We start from the raw sequence: 17,523 nt of genomic DNA on the forward strand, positions 1-17,523 counted from the left end.
TAGCAGGAGTGCCCCAGGCACACCTCTCCCAGAACAGATCCAGCTTCAGCAGATGACACTCTTCCTAGGGTGCCTTAGGTGTGCTTGTCGGCAAGCAAACATCAGCATTCCTGCTGGTCAGGAGGTTCCAAAAAGGAAAAAGAGCAGCTGGTCTTAAACGGCCCATCAGCCCTCCCCCAGGCTGTAGCATCTGAAGAGATTGTTTTCCTGCTATGAATCCTCTACATGGTGGACAGCAATCGGGATGTAGATCCCCAGCACACCTGACCACATGGACTTCCACTATGAGAAAAACTCACATCGCACCCGTATGTGGTTAAAGACAAGCTGTATTTGGTGTCAAGCTTTTAAAAAGCACTATTTGACATTAAAAAGTATTCTCCTCTGTATTAATGGCCTCTGTCTTCTGAATTTTCTTCTCGAGGTTTCCTAAACTTTCCTTGTCAGAACGAAGAAATCTGAAAGTCCTATCATGCCATTCTTTCTAGATTCTCTAGATTGAAACAGATAAAGGCACTTATTAGTCATTTCTCAGAGCACACAATACAATTTTTAGGAAATGCAATATAATTTAAAAGTTTTACCTAGAAAAATGGATGATTTCTGGTCTCTAATCAGTAATTCTTACCTCCAGAATTAAAGCATTCCGTTTTCTTTTACAAAAATGGGCATTTATTTCAAGGTAAAAAAAATCAGTATCATATTTATAGGTTCTTCCTGACTGACCACTCAAATTTTAGTCACTACTGAAACAAAAATATCCTTCTATTGGAAACGTTGGTCCAGGAAAACCAAAGGACTGTCTTGAATCTAGGAAACTTTGGCATTGCTAACAGCGTATCTCTGGGTTCTTCTTTTTTATCTATAGATTCTTCTTTTGTTTAAGAGATGGGGAACAATCGTACATTTGTCCTGCCAACATCCATGGGTATAAAAATACTGAACTCGAACAATGTTCACTCTCTATGTCAGTGGGGGGGATGAGAACTGTCTCGAGGGCTCATATTTGGAACAGGAATTAGTGGTTCTAAACCGTAGTTTACCATAAACAGCAAGTGCCTCTCACAGCCCCGGGGGAATCAAGGGGCCGAAGTGTCCCAAAGACCAGACTGCTGGAGGATGATGCCCGGCCCCGGGCCCTGATTGTCCTGGGCGGGAGGACACCTCTGCAAGTGCGCTTGCTGTCCTCGTCGCACTGACGGGAAACAGAGGGCCATGGGAGTGTATTTCCCGGTTACGGAAGGGCCATTCACCAAGCGATGGAAGAAACACGAACACCGAGTGGGATTTTCTTTGCACTTGCCTTGTGAACTCATTCTTCACTTCAGGCTGCCACTAACGGCTGCAGAACAAATCTGGCCATGAACGCAGGATGCCAGATCCTCCTGGAAACAGGAAGGGGCCACTCCAACCTTCCAGGGGCTTCCCACGCCTCCCGGGCTAGGTCCCTGCAAAGCCACCCTGCGTCAGCCCCCAGGGCTTCTCCTTGGCCCTGGACCCTGCTTGGGCTGCCCAGCCTGGCCTGTCACCCACAGGCAGACCCGTGGCTCATCGGCACCTGCGCGACCAAGACAACAGTGCAGGGCAATGTCCAGCACCCTTCAGTCGGGATGCATGGGTGGGGGTGAAACACTCTTGGATGAGCAATGAGTGAACGCGTGCATGAAAGCATGAGTGAATCCCGGCATGAATAATTACCAAATAGGCAGGAATCGCTCCCACTGGGGAGAGAGGCCTCTTGGCACGTTCACAAAGATGGGTGGGGAGAGGGTGGGAGAAGAAAGTGAGCCGCTGCTCCCAAACGGGGTTACGTGGGGCATCCGAGCTTTTCCCAGGAGCCCTGAGGGGGCTGTCCCTGGCCAGGGCCACAGCAGCAGGTTATGCACAGGCCTCCCAGCCGGCCCCCCTCTTTTCTCCTCAGCCACTCCTCCAGGGGCTGAGCCACCTCTGCTCACTCCTGGGCTGCAGGCTGAGCTGGGGAGCCGGAGCCCCCTCTGAAGTCACCATCATCAAGGTCACAAGGTAAGGGACAGCTCCACGGAGGCCACAGTGCCCATCCGACCCTCGCCGCCCCCTCGGCCTTCCCAGGTGCCCTCTCTGCCAGGGTCCTCCTCCTCTTCCTGCTCCCTTCTCCCCCGCTCCAAGCCTGGAGCTCCAGCTTCCGCTGCCAGTGCTCTCCTCATCCTGCTACATGGTCGGCCATCCCCGGGGATTCCAGCCCGGACCCGGGCTCACTGGACACCTCCACAACGCCAGGCCACTCCACAGGCCCACCAGCTCACGAGGCCTGCCCCCCACCACCCGGCCTGGGATGACAGCAGCTCCCACTTGGAGCCCACGCCCCAAGCCCAGCTAGCCCCCCAACCTGGGCAGCCCTTCCTGGCGGCTCATGTTGGCACCTCTGCAGAAGCCTCCTTTGTCTAGGTGCCTCCAGGGGTCTTCCCACCAGAACCCACCACCCACTCCCACTGCCGGACAACCGCACTCCCTGGAGGCAGGTCCCTGAGCCTCTCCACCTTCACCACCTGCAGGGGGCAGGCAGCCCCAGGGTCTCGTCCCCCAACAAGGTCCCTGAGCATGGGAGAGCTCGCTGTAAGGGGACTTCCCAGAGGGACACCAAGGGCGGGGAAGCTGCCTTATGGGGAGCACCCTCTAGGAGAGGCCTCTCTGAGTAGGGCTGTGGGGCAGCCACGCAAAGGGGCTGGGATGCTCCAAAAGAACAAGCACTGGGGCCCCAAGTGTGTTTGGGGGGCAGGGGGCATGGCCTGCGTGAAAGGCACAGAGACCCGCATGGCTGGCGCGCAGTGAGCAGAGGATGCGTGAGTGCTACCTGGAGGAGCGACACCAGGCGGCGGGGCCCAGACTCTGTCCGGCCCAGAGGTCATGAGGGCCAGGGTGGGAAGATTCTGGGAGGTGACTCGACAGGTGGCTGTAGAGGCTGGAGCCAGGGGCAGCAGGCACGGGGACACAGGGATGGATAGAGGGACGCGGGGACGGGGGAGCAGGAGTCATCCAGGGTCATCCACACCTCTGTGCCGACCTCTCTGTCCTGAGCTCATGGGGGATGGCAACACAGTTTACAGAAGGGGGAAACTGAGGATGGAAACGTCTGGGAAGGAAGGTGGATTTCTGTGGGGACACTTCCAGCCTGGCGTGTGGGCCAGACGTCCCAGTGGAAAGCAGGCGGTTTGACCTCTGAGTCTGGAGCTGGGAAGCAAGGCCAGCTCGGTGACAGGACCAGGGAGCCTGCCAAGGGCTGAGACTCCCAGAGGGGTGGAGGGAGGGAGGGAGACAGGGGTGCACCGGGCTGGGGTGGGGGTGGGGTGTCTCGGAAAGCCCGCATGGCTCTGGGATGCTGCGAGATGGGCGGGATCCCAGGAAGAACAGAAGGGGGCACGTTGGATACACATTCAGAGAACAAAGGCTAGGAGTCCCAGCCTCCCCCTGTGGGGTCATTGAGAGGCGCCTTCGCCTTCTTCTCTGTCACCTCTAACTTGCTGCAACGTCAAACCAGCTGATACACTGGACTTAAGAGTCGAGAGAAATTCTGGGTAAACTTTTTGTAGAGACAGGATACATTTCTCTGACATCTGAAGAGAACCGGACTTTAGTCCACCACTGGCCTGAATCACTCTTGAAGAAAAGTGGCCTCCTGTGGCCTAGCTGCCTTCAGCACCTCCTAGGGACACCTCAGGGACACCCGCAGGGACACCTCAGGGACACCAGGTACACCTTAGGGACAACCAGAGACACCCCAGGGACACATCAGGGACAGCCAGGGACACCAGGGACACACCAGGGATACCTCAGGAAAACCAGGAACACCAGGGACACACCAGGGATACCTCAGGAAAACTAGGGACACCAGGGACACACCAGGGATACCTCAGGGAAACCAGAGACACCTCAGGGACACATCAGGGACACCCCAGGGACATCCCCGGGACACATCAGGGACACACCAGGGATACCTCAGGGACAACCAGGGACACCTCAGGGATAACCAGGGACACCTCAGGGACACTTTAGGGACATCTCAGGGACACCCCAGGGACACGTCAGGGACATCTCAGGGACACCCCAGGGACACGTCAGGGACACATCAGGGACACCCCAGGGACACATCAGGGACAGGCCAGGGACACGTCAGGGACACATCAGGGACACCCCAGGGACATCCCAGGGACACATCAGGGGCACCCCAGGGACAACCAGGGACACCTCAGGGACACCCCAGGGACACCTCAAGGACATCTGGGGTGCAGTGTATGTGGCTCTCTCCCAGCAGATACAGGATCACCCAATACAAAGGTACTGGAGAAATGAGAGAGGAAAGACCTTCTCTAGGGATCAACACACCCCAAGCCCAGCAAGTGCTCATACTCACAGAGTGTCCTTTAAAGTCGCAAGGTAGGACTCCGTGTCCACTTCATGTATGTCCGAGTCCATTCTGGACAAGTAACGGTAAACATAGGAGAAAGTCTCAAACGGGATGCGCGCAGGCCCGCCCTCGGGGTCGGTGGTGAGGATCTCGCACAGGTGCTTCATCGAACTGTTCAGTGACTAGAAACACCACAAACCAGGTGGGGAAACAGTTACTACCTGGAATCACTAAAATGAAAGCACGAGACAGCAGTGGAATAGACGCTTGAGTGTATTTTACAGAAATTCTCCAAAAAGTATTCTCTCCATCTAAATTAGGAACTAGGTGAATTTATAATTGCTATTGGTGAAGAAGTAAAAAGGAAAGGTATGCTCAAGATGCATTTGGCCTGAAAAGAATTCTAATCCACAGATTTTATTTTATATTAAAATGGAGGCCCCTGGGTGGCTCAGTCAGTTAAGCGTCTGCCTTCGGCTCAGGTCATGATCCCAGGATCCTGGGATCGAGTCCTACATCAGGCTCTCTGCTCAGTGAGGAGTCTGCTTCTCCCTCTTCCTCCACCCCTCCTCCCTGTCGAGTTCTCTCTCGCTTTCTCTCTCTCTCAAATAAATAAATAAAATCTTTTTAAGATGGGAATGAGGAAGCATCACTCTCCTTAAAGGTGGGCCCTAAGCCACGGAATGCTCCAGCCCCTTCAGCGCCACGACACAGGTGGGGACGGACAGAACTAACAGTCACCAAGCAGAGGGGCCACCTGTGGAGGGCGGGTTCTAGGGCCTCACCTGCTGTCCTGATGCCCCCCTGTGATCAGGCTCTGAGCAGGCTGCACACAGGGCTGGCCCTGCTCTGGGCTTTGACTCCGTTCCAGAAAGAACCAGCCCTTTCTCACCTGTGCGCTGTGCACCTGGTTCATGCTCCTTCCATCTGGGTTGGTCACTCCACCCAACCCTGGCTTTGGCCCAAACGCTGGTCCCTGGAGAAGCCACCCCCATCCTACAGGGCGCACGCCTGGGGCATGCTGCCCCTCCCTCGCGCCAGGAGGGCATAAGGAGCCACTGCCGACGTCGAGTGGAGGATGGTGTCACTTTAGCACTAGATTGTACCCAACCCCCAGTGATCTCACAAGAGCCCCCTAGAGCGGCAGGGACCAGGCCGGTAGCTTGAAATGAGGCACGGTGGAAGCATGTGCTCCTCATTTGGGGGCTCAGGCTGCAAGTGAGGACCCTTTGCCTCCGCAGAGAGCAGGCTGCTAACATTTAGGGGCTGCACTGAGGAGGAAAGAGCGAGAACAACACAGGGGGGACAGGCACCCATGTGGGGAGAGTCACACACAGACCCGCTTGACAGGGATCCTGACATCCTTAGGGACACACGCCTGGCTGGGGCCACATTTCCTATCTCAACGTGTCTGTGGGTCCAGCATCTGGGCACCGCTATGCTGGGCTGTCCAAGGCTCCAACTGCGGTGCCGCCGGCTTGGCCTCATCCAGAGGCTCGCCTGGGGATGGACCTGCTTCCCCGGCCCACGCCCTGGCCGACTGGCATCCCTGCGGGGCTGGCCCTCTGTAGACCCCTGATGCGGCCGCGCGCTTCCTCCAGGCTCCAGCTTGGCCAGCGTCTCGGGAACGTCGGGGAATCCCTCCTGCTTCCGGCAGGGAGAGCACGAAAGGACTCGAGTGAAGTCCACGGGCCCAGAGAATCTGGGGGTCCAGGCCCAGGTAACCCAGCAGGCCCGCCCCCCAGTGCCGGAAGAGCCCCAGGGCTGGGGGTCTGGGGGGCTCCAGGCACAGGCGGGCAGCGAGGAGGCCTGAGCAGCCCCGAGCTCCCCAGCGCCCCAGCTGGGCCTTGGCGCACCCGGAAAGCCACTCACCAGGCCACCCGGACCCAGGCTGTGGCCCGGTCTCACCCTGGGGCAAAATGATGCTCTGACGGGAGAGGCGGCCGCGTCCTGCTGGGGGGGCGCTTTCTCCGCGGCCACGGCATTGCCCGCCCGCCCCGCAGGGCCGTCCTCGACAGGGCTCGGGGACAACAAAGCTGCCCGTTTTACAATCCATGCTCCTTGCTTGCAACTTTCCAGAGACACGTCGATATGTTGGCTTCGCCTTGATGTCGTGGCGGGCGGCAGAGGCTGAGGAAGGAAGGCGCCGAAGGCAGCAGCTGGCGCGCAGCCGGCACAGGCGGCCTGTGAACGCGCCGCACACGCTTCCAGGCCCAGCTACCTACGGGAAGCGGACGTGCAGCCGGCCCGGTGTCACTGCCTCCCGCAAAGGCACGGCGACGTTACCCGTGTGAACGTGGCTGACAACGGGGTGCGTGGCAATTTTTATATCCAAGAGGATTCCTAGAGCAACTTGCCTGGCTCTGTCCCTGGGGGCCTGTCTCCTGGGCACAGACTCCTGGGCCCAGGGGCTTGTGGGCCGACGCCCCCTCCTGGGCATGCGCTGCCCTTGGTTCCTGCCAAGCACAGTCCAAAACCCAGCCGGTGACATCAAGGCAGAGATGTGGGAGGAAAACAGGCCTGCAGCGCCTGTCTCCTGAGCGTGTGGGCAGTGCCAGTGCTGTGGGGTCTGTTTCAGAATTTTTGGGGCTCTTGTGAGGACACCCAGAGCCACCTCGCACCTCCCCAGATTCCCTTTTAGCTCACCAGGAAGTGGCTATCTGCACGACACACAGAGGGACCCCTTTGCCCAGAAGAGGGGACCTCACTCCGAGTGTGGCCTGACCTGAGGGTGCTCGGGAGATGGAGCTCAGTGCTTCAAGCAGCACTTGAAGCTTGGTCCCACCCCCCAAATTCCACTTTTAAAAAGCTGGAGGTGGGGGCACCTGGGTGGCTCAGTGGTTGAGCATTTGCCTTTGGCTCAGGTCGTGATCCTGGGGTCCTGGGATCGAGTCCCACATTGGGCTCCCGGCATGGAGCCTGCTTTTCCCTCTGCCTGTGTCTGCCTCTCTGTGTATCATGAATAAACAAAATCTTTTTTTTAAAAAAGCTGGAGGTCCTTTTCACTTACTTCCTCCCCCTCGCGGTTTTTCTCTCCTCTAAAGTACAGCTCGTATCGTGGACTCGTGGCAGGTGAGGCTGGCAGACAGGTGTTCTCCAGCTGGCCGGGGCACAGTCGTCTAGAGGAGAATGGAGCACCCCCGTGTGAGCCCAGTGGCAGGCCAGTGGAGGCATGGGGGTCAAGTGCACCCGCCTCTCCTCTCTTCTCCCTGGGGGGGGGGGCACCCAGCAGTGGGGTGACTGGTGCTGGAGGGGGGGGCATCCAGGGGCCCAAGAGCAGCTCCCCTGACTCACGGGGCAGCTATCAAGCAAGCCTGTGACTTGGGGCTCCCACCCATGCAGGGCTCCTTTTCCGGAGCCACAGGGTGAAAGGAATATTGGAGTCTAAGCCCACCTGAGATGGGCTTAGAGACCTAGCTGGGAAATCTGAGTGGAGAGCAGGAGGGGTGAGCCGGGCGCTGCCTCTGCCACTGGGCTGCCAGGGCGCCCGGATGATGGTCCAAGATGCCCAGTCCTACACGGGGAAGCACAGCTGTGCTTGGGTGATGGTCTGGGGATTCTCTGGAGAGTGCCGCTGGGAGGCTGACATTGAGCGCCTTTCTGAGTAAGAATCCTTCCAGGATCTCAAATGACATCACCGATAATCCCAAGTCGTACTCTCTGGGGCAGGAATCTGCAGGCTCTCTTCTCCCTCGGCATCGGGCCCAGGGGTGGCGTGCTCCTGAGGCCCTCCCTCCTGGGCGCCTCCGAGCCCGGGGTCTGCGTGCAAATCCTGCTCAGCCGCTTCTGGGGCGACTCACTGAGCTGGCGAGGTTCCCAGAACAGGCCCTTCCTGGAGGGCTGCCCGGAGGATCAAGGACCACACAGCCCATGGCGAGGATGTTCGACGTGCAGCCCGTTCCTAAGCCGTGTGCGTGGACAAACACGGCATAGCACACGTGCGTATTTGCCTCTGCACATGGGGAGATGTTCTTGTGAGGAACCAGATTCAGTGCTTCTCGGGGCCTCACAGAGTCGGGCTGCGGGCTTGTCATCATGGACCTTCTCAGTCAGGTGCAGGGGAGATGGGGCACTTCCTTCTCAGTTTTTTTAATATAATAAAAAAAGATCTTCACGCTTAAAAAACGGAGAATTCTGATCCACGGTTTTAATGCTTAGGATTGTTGCAGGGGCTGCAGCAACGTAAAGGGTCACGACGGACCACACCATCATCCTGCCAGGCCAGTATCGGGCAGCGCTGGAGAACACAGCCCTCCCCGCACCCCCTGCCCGGCCAGCCCACGGCGCCCGCCCCCCACCGGCTCCAGGGGTCCGCACACCTGCCTACTGTGCACTCAACAAACATTGGGAAGGAAGGGAGGGAGGAGGAGGGAAGGACGACCCTGAAATGTAAGCAGAGGCTCTGGTCTCTGTAGAGACCTTAAGCTCGGTTCGTCTGACCAGTGATTTGGAGGAGTCTAAGAGCTCAGAGAACGTGTCTGCCAGCAGCCCGCAGAGGCCGGGGATGAAGGAAGCAGAAACAGAGTCTGTTGTATTGACAGAGGAGCAACTAGATTCCAATTCAACAAATGTGGAGGGGCACCTAGGTGGCTCCGTCGGTGAAGCGTCTGCCTTCAGCTCAGGTTGTGATCTCAGGGTCCTGGGATCGAGCCCCACATCGGGCTCCCTGCTCAGTGAAAAGCAGCTTGAGGTTCTCTCTCCCCCTTCGTCCCTCCCCCTTAAGAAAAAAACAAAGATGGATGCAAAAATGCCAAACTACACCAAAACTGTCACCTCGTCACCTCCAAGTCACAGCTCTGTGTGGTTGGTGTACTTCCCAGCTACCCCAGCCAACGTGGGCACACAGTGGCTTCTCCCCATCGGGCCTGGTCGCCCCAGAGCTGTGTGCATTAGGGGCAGGAGTGGCCAGCCAAGAAAGCCAACACCTCCATCCTTCCCCCACCTCTCCGCTTACCCTTCCCCCAATACATACGTGGTCAGTGAACCAGAGGGGACCCTCCCCGCCCGCCTGGCCTCAGAGTCCACCACCCACAGCAAACACACTGTTGAGGTGGCATAGAAAGGGGACAGGCCAGGACCCCACACTGCCCAGCTAGGATGAGAAAGAGAGGAGAAAGGAGAGGCCCTGTGTGATGGCTTCCCTGTCCCTTCCCCTCTGCTCAGTTCCAGGAGGTGACAAATGTCTCCACCTAGTGTCCCACACGGCACATGGACAAGAGACCCCATCTCTTGCTCCAGGCTTGGTTTTCAACCCAGGGCTTACTTTTCATGATTGGGGGAGTTAAAATTACAGAGATGGATCCCCAAAATACAAAATGTCCTTTCTCACCACTGTTAGAACCTAAATTTCACAGCTATGTTTAAAGGCACAAACCACAATTTCTAATATTAGATATTAATTTTATATTATGAAAACCTTGCTTCCAGAGTTCCAGATGAACAGAGCAACGTGGAATCATTTTCAGTAGGCACATCTGTCTTTGTCCTTCCCACCTACCAGCCCACGCCCCCTGCTACATCTGAGCCCCTCGTAGCTGCAGGAGGGTCCCCGGCACCCATTAGCCCAGGGGGGCGACCTCTCTAGGGCTGGCCAACACCCTGCTTTGGGCCCTTGTGCAGCAACCAGCCCACACCAGGCTCTACTGGGGTCTCAGACTCTCTAGCTGGGGCCACTAATAGAACCAGTAAATGGTGGTCTATTCACAGAGTACATATTACACATCAGGCCACGAATGACCCTCAGCGGTCTGTGATGATGCAGATGGGGAGAGTTAGAAATCTAATTGGGAATGAATACAAGTTCCAGAAGATTACTAATAGCAATGACCTCTTCATAAAGTTAAGACCCATGAAAATAAATAATGGATTTCTTGCGGGTGTGTACGTGGCCCACAGGAAGCAGATCTGCGGCAGTGGCTGCAGGGGGAGGGATGGAGGAAGAGCACAGGCGCCTGGGGCAGTGGTCACCGGGGGTTCATGCGCTCCTCACACAAAGTGACTTCTAAGACTTAGAGTCAGAGAACAGTGTGCACCATGAAGCGAGGACTGTGAATGATCCAGTTACGCTCCAAGCGGCCCAAAGACAAGGCAGGGGGGTAAAATGACTGCACTGCCCACCTCTGCAGCAAGGGGAGACAGGGCTCCTTCCAAAACCCCTTCTTAAAAAAAAAAAAAAAAAAAAAAAAAAAAAAAAAAAAACCTTCTTCATGGGCAGCCCAGGTGGCTCAGCAGTTTAGCGCAGCCTTTGGCCCAGGGCGTGATCCTGGAGACCCAGGATCGAGTCCCACATCTGGCTCCCTGCATGGAGACTACTTCTCCCTCTGCCTGTGTCTCTGCCTCTCTCTCTCTCTCTCTCATAAATAAAATCTTTGGGGGGGGAAAAAAAAAGCCCTTCTTCGCGAGTGTAGAGTGGTTACGCTCCCTTCCCTGGCGCCTGGCCCCCGTGTCTCACAGAGACTTGGACACTGGAGCTGAAGACAGAGTTTCCAGATCCCCAGAGAAGTCCTGCCGAATCCGCACGCTCCAGTCCCTCCCTGCCCAGCCCTCCTTGGGTAGCAGCCCCCTGTTCCGTGGGGACTGGAGGGTCCTCTGTGTCTTCTTTCCCAAGGGTCACACTCAACATCGTCAAGGTGGCACCGTATCGGTTAGCCGCTAACCACATATTTTAACTCAACTATAAAATAATTTTACGCCTCTTCCCATAGATGAGGAAAACATGGTATTATCTGTTTACCAAATGATGTGTAGCTCAATAAGAAGTCATGGATGCATTCTCTTCTAGCACCTACATGCATTCTCATAGTATCCTTATATTTTATCTACTGTTAACAATTTTTAAATGGAAGTATTCCTAAGCCTTTAACTTCTGCAAATTAAAATAACTGTAAGTCTAAAAATACAACAGGCACCTGAAAAAGAATCGCTTCTCTCAGACAAAATTACTAAAGTTATGAAAGTGTTTCCTTCGGTTACTGAAACACCTACCTTATTTTTAACCAGGCCTATGATTACACGGGATTATTCATATGCTACTCATAGGTACGTACCCCACCAAGCATGCTACATCCAAGCGCTAAAAATTTTATCCACTCGATCTTGTCTTCGCAAGGATCCAACTGCAACAGAGCCCTGAAGTTCTCTATTGGCAGGCACAAATTTTTCCATTTCTGCTCAAGATCTGCTAATTCCACATACTGCTTGTGGCTACACTGTATAGAAAACACAGTGGGACAAAATTTATAAGCTTTTAAGTTTGTATTTTTCTTTAAGTTTTAAAAACTTGTGAAATAATATAATGCTTATGAATACTAACACGTGTCCAAGTACCCAACCACATGCAGGGAAAAAGATGAACTCTGGACTCACAACACGGTTACCCTGAGAGAGCAAGGTGGGAAGGGGTGCGGCGGGAGGGCCTGGCCAGGAAGGGGTGGCAGGAAGGGGCAGCAGGGGATGTTTTACTTCTTGGAAGTCAAAAGGCCTGTGATGCAAATATGGCATAATGTCACGACTGAGCAAAAGGGGCATACACGCATTGGGTAGATGATTCTCTGCTGTCTGTGCGAAACACTTCACAACAAAAAATGAACTTCAATAAATAAAAGCATTTAAAATCCAGCCCACTAAACTTGTTAATAGTTAAATGGAAGAAATCTTAAAATTGAAAATAAATGCCTTCCTTCCATTATTTGAAACAATCTGTGAAAATGGGTCACCACTGCGATCTGCTAATGGCAGCGTGCTACGTGAAAAGCTTTGAGCAATTTCGGCATATTTTTTCCCAAGTTACTCCTTCCAATGATCATTTGTGTTCCCTTAAGATAGACAACCATGGAATAATCCTATTTTTCGAAGTCAGTGTGTCCTGCACAGAAGCACTGTACGTCAAAATGTATAATGGGGAAAAAACCACTTTAAAGATCAAGGTTAGAATGCCTGGTGGCTCAGCGGTTGAGCAACTGCCTTTGGCTCAGGTTGTGATCCCAGGATCCTGGGATCGAGTCCCCCATCGGGCTCCCTGCAGGGAGCCTGCTTCTCCCCCTGCCTGTGTCTCTGCCTCTCTGTCTCTCTCATGAATAAATAAAATCTTAAAAAAAAAAAAAAAGATCAAGGCTCTACCAACAATGTCACTTTTAGCAACACAACCCAATCGTTAGGAAGGCTCCACCTGGCTGGGCGACAGACTCCCTATTAACTTGAGTCTCTACAAGCAAGGTGGCAGGAGAGGGCTGGCCAGGAGGGGTCTCGTCCACGGCCAGGCTCTCTGCAACACCGCACACCAGCCAAAGGGCAGTGTGTCCTTCACAGGAAGGTGCTGGCAGATTGTTTCTTGAGCACGTATACAATTTTTATTTTTTTTACTTATTCATGAGAGAGACAGAGAGGCAGAGACACAGGTAGAGGGAGAAGCAGGCTCCCTGCGAGGAGCCCAATGTGGGACTCGATACCAGGACCCTGGGGTCACGCCCTGGGCTGAAGGCAGACGCTCAACACTGAGCCACTCAGGAGTCCTAAACATACTTCAAGAAGAGCCTCATGGCCCCCATTTCCAGAGTGGAACTTTCCTGTGTATGGTCCAGCGCCAACTAAGTGTTTTAATTTGGTGTTTAAAAGAAGTTCTATTTCACCTGCCTACAATCTAACCATGAATCTGTTTGGGGTTCTTTCCACTGGAGGAAAGCCCCTGAATACAGCAAATCCCTCCCTTGAATGAATCTTGCAGGTTTGTGCAAGGAGAGCAGGCCTAGCAGAGGTGACCCCGCGCATCTGTCACCCGTCCGTGCAGCCGCCACGCTTTAACCGTGAAGCTCAGAGCAAACTGAGACCCTCTCCTACCTGCTTGTGCAGGACTTTCAGGAGTCCTTGAGTCAGGCCTGTGTCTGTTTTCTGCGTGGCCACGGGCATCTCGATTCTGTCCTTGACAGGAAGTGGGTCTCCTCTGGACAACGCTGAAAAATACCTAATGGCGACAGACATCTCTGACCGCTCATCCACCCCACAAGGCCCTGTGGTTCAGGCAAGCTTCTCACACAAGCCCTGAGGGTGACCGTGCCCGGGGCAACCCCAGGGACACTAGCGTCTGAGGGCTGGGCTTCCGGGCTGGTTCCTCCACTCAGTTCTCCAACTTAACCCTCTAGGCGTGCCTCAGTTTCTCTGTCTGCAAAGTTGATAATGGGAGTCCCTGTCACTGGGCTCATAGGAGCAGTGAGCTCAAGCTGCAACAGGGCATCGGGGGCTCCCAAAACACACGTAGTTCTTACCAAGCGCATGCCAGGAGGGGACCAGGAAGGCTGGTAGGAAGGCAACGACCCAACTGAAACGTCATGATCCAGTCATTCTACTTTGACAGTTGGCGTTGGGTCTTCCCTTTGCTTGGCCATGCTGCTTTCCAAGGGGGTTGACTTCAGCCATCTCTGCTCAAGTCTACAGGCCTGGGACCAGGGAGGTCACCTGTCTGCTCCACCCCTCCCCCACCCTTCACTTTTCCTGTTTTTGTTTTTTTGTTTGTTTTTTTTTAGTGATTTTTTTTTCTTTTTTTTTTACTTTTTTATTTATTTATGATAGTCACAGAGAGAGAGAGAGAGAGAGAGAGAGAGAAAGAGGCAGAGACATAGGCAGAGGGAGAAGCAGGCTCCATGCACCAGGAGCCTGACGTGGGATTCGATCCCGGGTCTCCAGGATCGCGCCCTGGGCCAAAGGCAGGCGCCAAACTGCTGCGCCACCCAGGGATCCCAGTGATTTTCTTTAGTATTTTTTCCCCCGAGTTGTTCCTTTCTGGGACGATGCTCATATTGGCGCTTCTACTGGGGGCCAGTGGGGGCTTGGAAGCAGTTTAGGGCAACAAGTTAGGAGTGGGTACACGTGGGCCTCCTGCTGGGGGGGGGGGATGGGGGGAGGGGGGCAGGCATGTCCTGGCTGCTGAAGCCGCGTCAGCTGCCATTCTGATGACTAACACAAGAAAAAGAAACAATATACTCTGGAAAATGAACAGTAAGTCATCCACCAGGGCCACAGGTCAGAGTGGAAAAAATAGGAGTGATTAGAAACATCTGATCGCGTAACAAAGACAGCTGTAGCTACATGGGTATTTGCTGGGCTCAATGAAATGTTACATGCATCCCCTTTACTCCCTCCACCCATATTTAGTGGACTTAACAGTTGGAGGGGGAGTCAAAACAAGGGCGGCAATGTGGGAGCAAAGGCGGACAGGAAGATCTAAGGTGATGGAGGGGTTGGGGGAGGGGGGAGGCACGGGGGCTCAGTTTTGCCATATTGTTCCTCACTAGGGTTTTCACCTACTCCGGGACTTTATTCCTCCTCACCGACCGAACCCATCACCCAGCTCCACACCCTCTAGAGCAGTGGTTCCCAACAGTCCTCCCACCCACTGCCCCGGGGGCAAAATCTGGAGACCTCTGTGGTTGTCACAAGAGGGGGTGGGTGGTGCTACTGGCCTCTAGCGGGTATAGGTCAGGATGCTGCTCAGGGTCCTACTGCCCAGACACCCGCATACCCCCACACTCCCCAGCCATTATCCTGTCATGGGCTCAACAGGGCCAAGGCTGAGAGTCTGCAAGAGGGTCAAGCCTCCCGGTGCTAGTCCCTGGAGGCACATGCGAGCAGAAAGCAGCCTCTAGCACTGGACCAATTCTCACACACACACACACACACACACACACACACCCCCCCCGTCACCCTGTGTGGGGCACCCTGCGCGGGGCACCCTGAGAGGGGCACCCTGCGTGGGGCACTGGTGACAGAACACAGACGGTCCCCTAGTGGCCGCATCAAGCTGGGGGCCAGGCTGATGGACCTGTGCACCTGAAAGCCTTGCTTGTGCATCTTCCCCAGCAGGTACCCACCTGTGATTCCTGGTTCTCTGCTTTGTTTTTAGCTTTTTTGTTTTTCTTCTTGTCACCTCTCCTTTGTTCGTATGCTGTTCCTCTCCCCGGAATGCCCTAGCCTTGTCTTAACCTCAAAGAGCAATTCGCCCTCTTCTGAGCAACCTCTCACCCCAACAGATGCTGTGACAGCTGGGATTCATACAAGCCCATTTCACACGCACCACTTAGTGAATGACGCCTGCTTTTCCTCCTAAGCTCCAAAATTGTTGAGAGAAAATTAGTTGCATGGAACATCCAGAAAGTTCTCAATTATGCCTTTTAAATTAAAGTGAAGCTTAAATTAAAATAATTTAAAGTCCCAAGAAAGAAAATGATTTAATCTCGGAATGTTCTGTTAAGTACAAATAACAAATGTTATTGTACAGAACAAATGTTCTGTTAAGTACAAGTACAAAGGACGCTTGTGCGTCCTTTCATTGATGCTTGAATGACGGTTAAAACCAGAGGCCATGATTTTTTTGGGCAAGACCCTTGAGAGAATCTTGCAGAAGCAACTGACAGAAGTGCCTGTCACAAGGTGAAGCACTGGATTAATAAGTAGCCTTGTGGTGGGTTCACTAAGGGCCCCTAATCCTGGAAGCTGTGTATCTTATTTTGCATGGTGACAGGAACTGTATAGATGTGAGAGAGGATTCTGAGGTAGAAAAATTATCCTGAATTATCTTGATGGGTCCTAAATGCATCAGCTTTAAAGATGGAGGAAGGGGCCATGAGCCAAAGAACACAAAGAATGCAGCTCCAAAAGCGGGAAAAGGCAAGCAAGCAAGCGATTCGATTCTCCGTAGGGCCTCTGACAATTTGACTTTAGCTAGGTGAAACGGATTTTGGACTTTCAGCCTCCAGAACAATAAGACAATACATGCCTGTTGTTTAATCCATCAAAATCTGTGGTTATTTGTTATAGTGGCCAAAGGAAACTAACTCACCTTGGTTATTTATACCATTTAGAGGTCAGTGAAATCTGACATGCTAGTTACTAAAACATTTAATTTTTAAAAAAGATTTTACTTATTTGAGAGAGGAGAGAGAGAGCGCGCATGAACAGGGGGAGGAGCAGAGACAAAGGGAGAAGCAGATTCTGCTGAACAAGCAGCGCCACCTGGGGCTGGATCCCAGGCCCCTGAGATCATGACCTGCCAAAAGAACACGCTTAATTACCGAACTACTCAGGTGCCCCAAAACATTTAATTTTATACTGGTTCTTGTAATCATAAAATTGAGTTTCTAAGTCTGTCTACTGAAGAGAGGCAAAGAGCTTTCCTTTCGAAACCTAATGGGTTTACTTTAAAGGTTCTAAGGCCTGTTAACTTTGTAACTTTGAAACTATGACCATTCCTGAAAATAGCTACAATGCTGCAAGAAAGGGTGAAGGCTTATTTGCCTTCTGGGAACTAAGTTGAGCAAAGTTTAACCTTATTGCAGCATTGGGATAATTACCCCAACATGACCTCGGGGGCTTTGATCTAAGAAACTTAGCGCCGCCTGCAGCCCAGGGCATGATCCTGGAGTCCCACGTCGGGCTCCCTGCATGAGCTTGCTTCTCCCTCTGCCTGTGTCTCCGCGCCTCCCCACCGCCCCCGAATAAATGAATTTTTGAAAAATCTTAAAAAAAAAAAAAAAAAAAACTCAACAGGGTGGGAGGATTCTCCAGAATGAGCAGCTTAGCCTTACAAGAAACCTTGTAAAGAACCATTTCACAAATAAAATAAAGGGAGTGGAGTAGTTTGATTTTATCACACAATGCAGAAACTTTTTACCGAATGCAATCGCTTTTTAAGTTTCGGTCTGAGCAAGTACCAGTCTCCAACAGTGGAGCTGTCATGCCTTTGCAGGAAAGGGAGCATTTGGCAGCGACTGCTGGGAAACTCAATCAACCGGGATGCTTGCTAGACAGGTCCTCAGGTGCAGACACCACCCGCGCGTCGCACCGGGGCTGCAGGCGGGAGGGCCAGGGGCACGACCCGGCTCGCAGACCGGCCGGCGGCCACCGAGGCGCTTACCCCGCGGACCACTGCAGCACATCGGCGGGCTGGGTGCGGATCGCAGCCTTGGTGAACTGCTTCAGGATGTCCGGCAGCTCCGGCGGAATCTGGATCTGCTGCGCGCAGAACATGGTGTCGGGCAGCGGCATCGCTCTCCGCGGACCGGACCAGGCTGGGAAGAATCAAGATGGGCTGCGTGGAGGAGGGCGAACCCGTGGGCCTCGGGCTGCCCTGCCTCCCCCGGATTTGGAGCCCG

At 53.8% G+C, this 17,523-nt stretch overlaps 1 protein-coding gene across 2 annotated transcripts; it reads right to left on the reverse strand.

The window, feature by feature from the left end:
• Nucleotides 1-311: 311 nt before the first annotated feature.
• Nucleotides 312-17,417, reverse strand: ROPN1L (rhophilin associated tail protein 1 like). 2 transcript variants are annotated; one of them, XM_035710345.2, is made up of 6 exons: nucleotides 17,286-17,417; nucleotides 13,217-13,340; nucleotides 11,428-11,589; nucleotides 4,388-4,563; nucleotides 1,304-1,448; nucleotides 312-493 (listed from the first exon to the last, which is right to left on the reverse strand). In XM_035710345.2, exons 1-5 carry the CDS (start codon nucleotides 17,414-17,416, stop codon nucleotides 1,325-1,327), a joined length of 717 nt encoding a protein of 238 aa, XP_035566238.1. In that variant the 5' UTR covers nucleotide 17,417; the 3' UTR covers nucleotides 312-493; nucleotides 1,304-1,324. The 2 variants fall into 2 exon arrangements, with proteins under 2 accessions (XP_035566238.1, XP_025307097.1); XM_025451312.3 differs by lacking the exon at nucleotides 1,304-1,448.
• Nucleotides 17,418-17,523: the final 106 nt, after the last annotated feature.

The sequence above is a fragment of the Canis lupus genome, chromosome 34 (assembly GCF_003254725.2).
Source record: "Canis lupus dingo isolate Sandy chromosome 34, ASM325472v2, whole genome shotgun sequence".
NCBI classification, from domain to species: Eukaryota; Metazoa; Chordata; class Mammalia; order Carnivora; family Canidae; genus Canis; species Canis lupus.